The sequence below is a fragment of the Strix aluco genome, chromosome 20 (assembly GCF_031877795.1).
Source record: "Strix aluco isolate bStrAlu1 chromosome 20, bStrAlu1.hap1, whole genome shotgun sequence".
In the NCBI taxonomy this organism is placed as follows: Eukaryota; Metazoa; Chordata; class Aves; order Strigiformes; family Strigidae; genus Strix; species Strix aluco.
In genome coordinates this window covers 15499965-15511107 of record NC_133950.1, presented here as the reverse complement: position 1 = coordinate 15511107, position 11143 = coordinate 15499965, and the positions used below count along the sequence as shown (strand labels likewise).

The 11143-nt window shown below is 39.8% G+C and overlaps 1 protein-coding gene across 8 annotated transcripts in view; it reads right to left on the bottom strand.

Moving 5' to 3' along the window:
* Positions 1 to 1212: 1212 nt before the first annotated feature.
* Positions 1213 to 11143, bottom strand: part of GAPVD1 (GTPase activating protein and VPS9 domains 1) — a 31551-nt gene continuing 21620 nt past the window's right edge. For all 8 annotated transcript variants that reach the window (XM_074846495.1, XM_074846493.1, XM_074846496.1 and 5 more), the window contains 11 exons: positions 10992 to 11079; positions 9816 to 9896; positions 9051 to 9173; positions 8437 to 8566; positions 7943 to 8052; positions 7135 to 7294; positions 6469 to 6656; positions 4866 to 5079; positions 4207 to 4279; positions 3153 to 3350; positions 1213 to 2432 (listed from right to left, as the gene is read on the bottom strand). In XM_074846495.1, coding sequence (XP_074702596.1) covers positions 2292 to 2432; positions 3153 to 3350; positions 4207 to 4279; positions 4866 to 5079; positions 6469 to 6656; positions 7135 to 7294; positions 7943 to 8052; positions 8437 to 8566; positions 9051 to 9173; positions 9816 to 9896; positions 10992 to 11079 — 1506 coding nt within the window. In that variant the 3' untranslated portion in view covers positions 1213 to 2291. The remainder of the gene's footprint in view (positions 2433 to 3152; positions 3351 to 4206; positions 4280 to 4865; positions 5080 to 6468; positions 6657 to 7134; positions 7295 to 7942; positions 8053 to 8436; positions 8567 to 9050; positions 9174 to 9815; positions 9897 to 10991; positions 11080 to 11143) is intronic.

Below are 11143 nucleotides of genomic sequence, written 5' to 3'. Positions count from 1 at the left end.
TTCTTTTAAGTATTTTTCTAGGCAGAAAAACAAAGTAATAAAAACCATGAAGGAAATGATTCTTGCCCCTTCCATAAAGGAGAGCAAATCTGACAGACCCGATGGTGCTGATCAAACCCTCCTCGCCAAGTCTGCAAACAGAAGCAACGCGCAGGGTAATCCTCAACTTAAGTGTCTTTGTGCCTTTTTTAAGGATTGTACAAATACCCTCCTCGACTAAAACCCGAACTGCAGGACTAAAAGAACTTTCATACATCGGTCTTAACATCTCAGATATTCAAGTAATAATTAAATATTACAGGACACTTCAATATAAATAAATTTATATTGCTTTTAGATATGATCTGGCCATATCTTCAAGGGCATATTTGTGCTTCGCTGCTGAGTGTTATTGGTCAGGGCTGTGCTTGCAATATTAAGTTACGTGTTCAGCACCAAAAACCCATCAAGGCTAAATAACTAGAATATTGCAATGCTACACAGACTGAGTTACCACAGTAAGGCAGATCAGAAGAATTTTGTTTCTACTGAGTATTGCTCCTCCACACAATCAAGTCTCTAATAGAGGAGAAAGACTATAAATAAAAGAAAAAAGTTACCATCCCACCCACTCACCTGTAATTAGTTTGGCAAAAACGCTATACTGAACTACATATTAGAGTTCTAGAAAGTAAACTGCTTTAATTATGCCTTGACAAGTAGCACAGCCAAATCAAGCACTTGATACTTTACATAAATTGCTCTAATTTCAATTAACCAAATGATTTTCCCAAGTACTAGTTGCTTACAGGTTTTAATCATCAAAATGCACACACACACACACACACACACCCCCAAAAAAAAAAAAAAAAAAAAATCAATCATATTTTGAAAAGAATGCGAGAAAGATTTTGTTTTCTTTACCACTCACAGACACCAAGTCTTAACACATCCCCCGGTCAGAAGTGCAACGAACACTCTGGGAAGAGCAAGAAATAATACTGACATGAAAAAGTTAAATGCTCGCTGTCCTTTTTCACTGTAATTCTAGCTAAAAAAGAACAGCGAGTCCTTATATACAGGTAACAACCAGTGGCCATTACTCAGACCATTTCACTCATGAAAAATCCATGTGGTGTTGTGCATAAAAACTTCTTTAAATTGGTAATTGTCAGTTTAAGGGAAAGGTGGGGTGAGAAATCTATAAAACACCCTGAACTGATGTCATGATATGTTTCATAAAGAACAGTGTTATATTTTAAAATATTTTATATGAACAGTAAAACTTGCACTGCTGCATAGCAGACAACACGAAGAACATTTAGTAAAAACATTCACTGAAACCCCTGGCATATGTATTTAATGTCACTAATCAAAATATATATTACAGTCCAAGGTTCTGTTAAGGATCTCTGTTTGGGGTTTGTACAGTATACACAATATCTCAGAAAAAATATTACAGTAAGGTATTTTATTTCTCCTTTTTTATATTAGACTTATCTATTGTAACTTACAGTCCCTCTCCTCTATATATCCAAACCTTTATAACACCCTAATGCCCTAGCCAAAAAGTGTTGAGCTACCTAATAAGCCCTATTATAAATTCCAGTTTTAGAAATTTCAGTAATCTTAATTACATCTTAATAAATAGTTCAGTTTGCCCTTTTTTCATCTTAGCCTTTCGAGGAAGTCCTTTCATTACCACAACACAGTATGTCACAACCTGTTAGAGGTCAGAGAGGCTTTTGCTTGTTTATTCAAAGGATAAGGAGTCCAAAGATAATTGCAATGCATTAAATATAGTGATATAATATTTACACTGTCCTCTCAGATTTTAGATTTAGGTGAAATAAAATTGATAACTAATGTCAGCTACTACAAACTTTCAGTGTGGCTGGTGTTTATTAATAAAAGGTGTATTAAGCTAGAAAGTATACTAAGTGGTTGCCCTGATTCTTCTTGTTTCAGTTTTCTATTAGAAATTAAATGAAGTGAATTATTCACGTGAGGAAGAATTCAGGAAGAGGGGTGGTGGAAAAAGCGTGAAGAATTTTCTGCATGTTTTGAGATTCCAAAATACCTGAAAACTGTGGTCCCTTTTGCAGTGCCAGTATCTACAGGGGAGAAAAACGCAACCGAAAGAGAAGAGGAAAATCTGTTAAATTAATTTGATTAGTAAAGGTGTGTTTTAAAATGCCTCAATTCTGTACAGTATTATACAAGGAAAGTCTCTTCTTCAGCTTTTGCAGCTGTTGTACATTCTTTTATACTCTTCTTCTGCTAACAGTCTGCCCATACATGTGCTGTTTGAGTTACTTGCGATCATCAATAGTTTTAATGAATTCAACTGCTGCTGTGAACTGCATCCACCAGTATGATTCTTCTCCAGATAAACAGTTGGCATAGAAACTACTAATGTACTGAACAGTGGACAGCAAGCAAGGTGGATTTGCCTGAGGGTTAAAGAAGAGAGAGATACTCACAGCTTGTTTGCAAAGCTAAACATAAAACATTGCAAGATACAGAACAGAAATACAATTCTATTTGTGCAGTGCTCCTCACACATCCCTAACACGTGGTAACGTAACGTATCTGCAGGGTAGTGACTGTTCATCCAGACCACCCCCTCCACACACTCCGAAGGCATCAGACCTGAGGAAAGGAGCATTTTTCCAACGAGGGAAAACGATTAGCAGGCCAAGAGAAAGAAGGGTAACACTGGCAGGATCCTTAAAAGTCATCAGGGGTTTCAGGTCACGGAGAAGCCTATTGTTTTCGCATCTTATACACACCAGAGCGTTCTCCAAACACTCATATGTCAAAAAAGGTCAGCAGCACAAGGCAAGTCAGTCCTAGCGTGGCTCTCGGTGCTGGAAGAGGACAGCGTGAGGCAGGCACAGATGACAGACGCTGGTGGACGTACCTCAAAAAAACCCCACTCCACACACAACGTCTGCACCCCAATTTCCTGGGTTCCAAATGCAAAGTTTGCTTGGATTCAAAAACCGTAACTGTGACCATATTTCTGATGTTTCTATTTAAACCTGCTGAATTAGATCTGGTTTTGAGTCTAGCATGCTCCCAGGTACCCAAATGCATTATTTTTCTTCCTAAACTTTGCTTATTTATTACAAGAATCAGCTGGGGCTTGTGATCTTTGCAAAAGAACTCACCTTTATGAGGACAAAGACCAGAACAGGAACAAAATCATCTGCCCCAGGTACTGAATCTTCATTTGCCAGACTAAGCAGGTTCATGATGGTTGAACACATTCGCAGGATACACTGTACTTTGTCTCGGGGGGTTTTGTAAGCGCTTATTGTGCGGATTTCAGACTGTGCAGATGGCCATGGTGCCTCCCGGAGATATACCTAGGAAAAAAACCCAACATGCTGCCAGTTCTTGTTTGTCCAAGCTACTACTGCGCACCACAGAGAATCTGAAGTACCAGAGTCTCGCAAGCAGGAGCAAGGCTCTGGAGAAATGGGAAGCTTTAAGTCACGATGGTTCCATTACACACACAATGAAGGTGGCTTCCTGCTGTGTTATAATGAAAAACTACAAGGAGGCAGCACTCTAGGTGCAACTAACATAATTAGCCTGTGTTTCTTCCCGCCTTCTCCAGCACACCGTTGCAAACGACAGTAGAGCTGGAGGTCTCAGTCCTCCTGATCAGCAGCTTTGTGAACACTCACCATTTTGAATCATTTCAAGCTCTGAACTGAGAACTAGGAAGGCTGCAAACATCCAGCCTCTGACAGACGCCTTAAGCCTACCAACCTTTTAGTTATCCTATTAACCATGAGAAAAGTGAAAGCACTGGGCCAATTCACAGATCTGCAAGGTTCTGTTCATTCTGGCTAGTTCAGAAAGTTAACTTGACAGCCGCAAGGCACAGCTATGGCACATGAATCATATTAGAAGCATAAAGGATTCGAAACTTGTCTTCTGAAACAAATTATCAGAAAGTTACTGCATCTTAGTGCAGTGTAGTATTAGTTCTTAAATCTTCCTATCAGGACAGGGGTGGCAAAATCAGAAAAAAAAACAGATTTGGAAGGATCAGTCATGGGTACAGCATGTTTTTCCTGCAAGATATTTCAGCTGTCAGATAGAAAAGCAATGCTTCTAAGTGTAAAACAAACCAACCCTCTCCCTATGCCGAACACAATCAAACACAAGCACCTCAACACACGTACAGAACTGAAGGAAAGGAGAAGCTGTTACCTCGGGTATCTGAAGTGCTTTGTGGTTTGCAGTCACTACTTTCGATAACCTCTGTATGTGCTCATGAAGGACCCTGGAAACAAACGCAAAAAACAGGAGTGAAAAGTAGGCAGCAGGCAGGCTGTAGTCCCCTGGGGGTTCCACCAGTTTGAAGTCTGGCACTACAGGAGAGCTCTTCAGGAACGCAGACAGTTGTGATGGACCTCCAGGTAACGGACACGAGGCCAGCAAGAGACGCAGAGGAGTTTGCTGCACAATCACGTACAACCACACAGCCAGGAGAGCCCTCAAACAGCACGTTCTAAACCTCAAAAACCAAAAACCCCAAATGCATGGAAAGTAATGTACCAAAACAGAAAATGGGAGGAGTCCTGAAGCAGGTTTCAATCATTCTCTCAGCATACACACTTGCAGACCTGAGAGTCTGTATCCCAAGTCATTACACGTACGATTACTCCGTCCTAAAAGTTTGTTGCAAACACAAACTTTTTTACATGATGCTAAAGCACTTCCTTGTTCTTTTACAAAATGTTCTGAAAGAAAACATGAGTTTGTATGGCATGGCTAACTTAGTCAAATCTGTCACGTGAAGACTGCACAGCTTCCATCTGCACCAACTGCAAAAGAGAAACCAGGAACTTCAAATTACATCAACTTACTGGTCACGCAAAATATCTCCATCCTGATTAGGGTAGAACGCGAGTTTGAAAATACGATTCATCACACTGCGTTCTATAGCTAATTGTGCATCCTGAAGCTGTTCTTCACTGGCGTTCTGCCATATGGCATCCTGAGCCATAGCCCCATAGAGGAACTGAAGAAAATCCTCAACTTGGGCTGTTTTATCATCTGCTGCTGTGAGTTTCTGGAAATCTGATACAAAGTAAAAAGAGAGAGGACATTCAGGTAAGTAAAAAACATTATTTCTGATAGATTCTGGGCTCTTCTTTCCAGAAAAACCTTCAGGCTTCTTGCCAGACAGCACTGAGGCTCTGTTTTGCCCACACCCCAGTAAGGGAAATACAAGCAGGAAGACTTGAAATAAATAGAGGAATTAAAGGAAAAGCATATAGAACACATTTAGCAAAGCATATGGTCAAAATACTCCACTTGTTATTGTGTTAATCACTTCCTCTGCAGTACCAGCTCTGACGCCTCCTCTCCAGACACCCCCAGAGATAACACCCAGAACAATCACTACAGGAGCCGGTGGTAGGAGCCAGCGCAGCAAAGCTGTCAGAGGCTGAAAGGGCCGGGGGGCAGCAGGGGAAGGGATCCAGAAAACCCCTGTGTACCACTTCCTACCCCTGCCTTTATTAAGTATGCATAGTCGCAACATTCGTATTTATCTACCAAATACAGAAGGAGCGACGCAGGCAAGTTAATGCAGCATGACCAAATCACCGGCCTCTCATCGGCGTCGTATTTATAGCAGCCTGCACCAGGAGACAACTGCCACTCACATCTGCCAGCAGCCCAATGCCACAGCTGCCAATTGCTCTTTTAGACCATCCAGAAATAGCTCTCTCCTCTCTGTCCAATGAAAGGGCTTTAACTCCTTCCTGGGTCACTGAACCTTCTTACCAGAACTTTAATCCCAGTACGTATAAGTTCTAATATTAATTCCAGCCTATTCAGGCACATTTAATATGCAGCACTACGTGCTCCAGGAGCAAAAACTGACTCCAAATTTCCTATGTACTGCATTAAGTCACGTATGTGCATAGAGACTTAGAAATACGTTTGCTTTAAGTGACTTTGTTTTGAGACAGTTGCCTTCCTGGTGCCATTATCCCTTGTGCTATGATATTTTTGAATCTTTGATTGATTTGGTTCATACTACCGCCATTCCCCTAAGGGGGGGCATCTTCTAAGGTGCATCCACAGGTTCTGCACTGAGGACTGAATGCTGCAACTTATCATTTATCAGTAGATCTAAAATAACTAACACTATTCATGCTTCTTCCATGGGGCAGATGCTAGATAACATGATTTAGCATAACTTTTTAGGCCAAGCAAGGTCAAATTACCTTAATTCTCTTAGTCCATGAACAATGCAGACAGTTACCATGGCTTAGCTGCCACAAAATACTGTTAAATCACAGTAATCTGTCTATTTGAGCCATTAATTTACCAGCTGAAATTAAAACCGTTTCAGTAATCTTCTCAGATCAGAAGTTGTATTTTAAAACATTAACCTGAGCCCCCATCTAAATATGGAGTAAAGGAATATAAACATTCCACAGTCTGCATTAATCTTACCTTGAATAAACTCCCTTATTTTCTTTTCTTTGCTCTCTAGCAGTAACCTCACACATACTGTAGTGAAGTATCTGTTGGCCACTTCTTTATCTCGCAGAACTCTCTGCAACAGCCTTTCCAAGTGTGCTTGTGTCGTCTGCAGGCCTTGGCGACATCGAGTTAAATAAGCGATATATGGAGCTCTTTTCCTAAAATAAAGAGTGCTCTACATTAGATCCATAATAAAGATAGAGGCTAATAGCTTTACAAACTGTTGAGTTGTAGTGCAAGACGAATCTTCAACCTGTTATTTTAAAACCAAGATAATGCCTGAATTAGGAAGTTCTGTCTCATACAGATTTCTCTGACTGAATTCACTGCCCTTGCAGCACTCCAGAACGCTAGACTAAACCAAATTCCAAACAGCATCTCTTGTGTGTTAGAGCTGAACATTAGCCACAAATTGATTTCACCTGAGTTTATTACTATCTGGAGTGACTTAAGGTCCAAGCTTTTTTAAGCCATTTGCAGATAAGTGAGACAATTTCATCATTCTGTGGGGAAGCAGAGATGTAATAACCTGATTTGGTAAAGTACAATTTAAACCGAAAGGGATCTTCCCAATCTGCTAGTGAATAAATATATGCATTTGGAAAGCCATTAATAATAATACACTGAACAAGCTACCTGTAGTCCTCTGCAATAGATGCCAGCAGCTTTCGACAGGTCCTGTTATCAAAGCGGCTTACACATCGCATTGTCTCCTGCAGCTGGGCCATCAAGTTCTTGTCTTGAAGGTTAATAGCTTCAGCTAGCTGAACTTTCAAGAAGCACACAATTTCATTATCTAATAAAGAACAAAGGAAAACGATTAAGGAAAAGAAATGTAGGCATGATGAAAATAAAACTAGTTTTGAATATGGGAAACATGTAACAAGTTTAAAACAAAACTTCTGTACGTTAGGCAATAAATGTGATTGTAAGGACAATTTAATAAGTCTTTTTGAATTTTCCAGATATCAAGGGATAAGTTTTCATATCACTAGCTTATTTAGTATTTAGAACCATTCTGAAACGCGAAGAGGACCAGATAAGGTGACAAATTCACCTGTCTGCAAATGAACCTAGAATGAATGGAGGGATGCAAACACAAGACACACAAACTAAGTCAGTGGACTCAGTAAATCGCTCAAGTTACTCTATTAGTACTGCAACACAATTCCCAACAGTACCTGCATTTCGGGAGTCTATTTCACAGCTTCAGGCTCTACCTGCACTGTAGCTGAGATACTTCATTACAAAAAAATTAGACCAGTTGGCAGGTTTGTTCATGGAGTAAGAAAGAAAACATCTGGGGGGGCAAAAGGTGGCCTATGCCTTCTGTATCTATGCCAAGCAGAAGCTGCCATAAATGGTGCAGCATAAGTGCCATTAGGTGGGGGAAAGGAAGAAACACAAGCAATGCAAAATATCTGTATGTATAAAGAACATTTACCCTCAGGGTCCGTGTGGTCTGGTAGACCATTCCTTGTTGAATGTGTCAACATCGGGAAGGCAACAGAATCTGCTGAACAAAGAGCCAATCTCAATTTCTTCTTTGCATCCCTTAAAGAGGAAAAATATTTTCTTAACAAAGTTGCTGCAAGGTCTGCTTCTTCAATAAGCAGTCTTTACTTTTTTTTTAAATACTGCCTAAAAGTTAATTAACGTAATTTTAATATACCAATGTTGTCAAGACTTTAGAATATCAGTTGTTTTGATATAGCACCTAGACCAGTTTTAAAGGAATTCTCCTGAACACTGAATTGCTCTGTCTCTGGTTACAATATGCCCCCTTCATCAGGGGAAATATGACAGTTTGAGATGCTTAAAACTAAAAGCACGTAAAAGTTTACAACTGATCCATATTAAGATTTTTGTGGGAACCAATCATGTGACTTGCTTTTAATTCTACTTTGTGGGTAAGATTGAACCTGAAAATGTATTTACCTATAGGAGAAAGCAGAACTTTGTGGCTGTGCTACTTGGCTCGCAGAGTCTGGGAGATCATCTGCAGACATGTTCTGCAAAGCCTCATCACGTGGAGAGTCATGCATACTCTCACCATCCCCAATAGCCTCTATGGAAATGAAAAAAACAACATTACACTTGAAGAGAGGAGTCAGAAGAAGCAGCTTGACTAATATTCTCTATTTTCTTCCTGTTACTCTAAGGTCAGGAAGGGGGGAATGCAGACAGCAAGTAAACCAACTTGTTCTGAATAAGTGAAAAAAGTATATTAAAAATATACAGTCTACAAGTCACTAAGAAGAAATCTCATCAGTTTTGGAAGGCAGCACGCTTCTTCAGTATCCATTAAAAACAAACCAAAACGGGTAAGAGAGGTGCTATTCACAAACAACTGCTTCAGTGGCAATATGAAAGAATATTGGGAATATTGATTTAATTCCCAGTCTCCAAGGGAGACCCACAGAATATTTGACAAAATGTTCCTGGTTTAGAGCTCACATTCAGCTGTTAGTACTAACACTGCTCTAGAAGACTGAAGTGTTTTTAAGGAGGAGAAACTATGTTGGTGATGATTATAAAAGCCAGGTCCTCACCTGCACCGTCATAGTTTACTATGGCTCCTTCACTCGGACTGGTTCTCTTAATTGCATTCCTGTACTTGTCCAGAATGTCCTCCGCAGCTTGCGCCTGTGCGCTGAGCCTCGGGCTGGGATCGTCTGAAGAGACCATTAAAAACAACAGGAGTTAATCTTGTGTTGTGCCAACTGAAAGCAAATGCAAAAACTTAGACCTCCACATCTGGACTCTGTTTTAAGCCACGTCAAACAATAGCTGCTTGTGCTCCACGTAGCCACAATTCAAATATATTTATAAAGTCTGAAGCAAAAGCAGAAAGAAAAGTACAATGAAAGTGAACAAATAAAGCCAGATCCTTAGCATATTTATACTGTATACACAAATGGTTCTTGTATATTTGAAGACTTCTAGAAATGATTAGGCAAACAGAAAACTAAACACCCAGGTTGAAATCATGTTTAATTTAGCACTTAAGTAATTATTACAGGAACGTGTCTGCAGCTATCCTTACAGCTCAGCTATGATAAGGACGTGAGCTTTATAATGAGAAGGGAAAAAAAAAAAAAAAAAAAAGAGCAAAGACAGTACTATACATATTAACAGAAGCACGACAATTTAAAAACAGTCTTCAAGCCAAGAAGTCTTTATTCACTTTCTTACCCAGAAAGCCAGTCATGAACGTTAACTACAATAGTGTACACCTTTCTGTAACATACCTGGTGGGCACTCTGGAGCTCAAGAGGGCACGTTATGAGAGAAAATTACTATGATTATTCACATACCTTGAAGTGTTGAGTATCTGTCAGGCACCATGTCATCTTTGTCTTTTTCTTGTTTTTCTTTCTTCCTAAACGGAATAGGAGCTGAAAATGCAAGGTACCTTATCAAAGACTATTCTGAGATAATGGCCAGACTGAAGAAACTTTAAGAAAGTGGCTAATGCAGAAGTTCGTCATCAAATAAACATCAGTAAAAGCATAAGTCTATCTGTGGGGTAGAACACAACTGTACTGTCATCGTATGTAGTAAGCTCTACCTTTAACAGACACGTTACCATGAGCCAGGCAGAACAGTTTTGCCTTCCAGGTACATCACGCTTTAGGCAACTACTAGCCAAGGGAGTCAGGCAGCTTCCCATTTTTATTTACGTATTTATTTATACTTCAGTTTAGCCAATAGTCCTAACTCAAATAGCTGTCATAACGACATGAATCTTTTCTGGCAACTTGTCCCCTCTAGTAAGTTCAGGGAGAAGATGCAAAGACAGCACATTGTGAAATGGGAAAGCAAACAAAGTGGTATTAAAATACTATAACATTATCTAAAGTCACACAGAGATTGCAAGGATTGTGTTGGTTCTTTTCTAACTTTTAAAAAAAGCCAAGAATATTTAATATTGCACACGTTGTTCCATCCTCAGTTGTCATTATTCACAGCATGAAAGCCAAATATTATCTTGAACAAGCTTTACTTTGTAAATAGCCAAAGTCTAATTTCCACTCATGCTGTGTTGCAAGAGATATCCAAGTTATCCATACCCTTCAGCGAGCACGCTACCATCCACGGAGAATCCAGACTCGCTCTCAGGGAAGCTGCAATGAAGTTAATACCATACAACTACAAAATGACTGGCTCACATAAGGGTTCCAAGGTTCCCGGATGATTAAGATAACACAACGCCTAACCAAATTCCTTTCAGCTTACACACCTCTTCATGGGTACTGCATACTTTGTATTTCAAGAATTCTCTCTTTACTGCAACATTTGCAATTTTATAAATAAGAACCCTTTATTTATCAAAATTAAACAGGACATCTATTACTCTGTAACAAGTCTATGTCACTCTGGTCAGCTTTTCAAAGCCAAACTGTGAACACTTTCCATAAAGTGACTAAAGATATAATGCAGGTAGCGTGTACTCTTACTAAAGTTCCAAAACCCGACGGACATGATCCTACCTTTGGGCATGGCAGACACAAAACGCTTCTTCCACCAGGGCTTGTTCCTGTCAGACTTCTCATCATCGCTGTCTTTTCGTTCTTCAATCTGTACAAGGACAGAGTCTACATTTGAGCATCTACCACATCAAGCGTAAAGACAAAATTTCTCC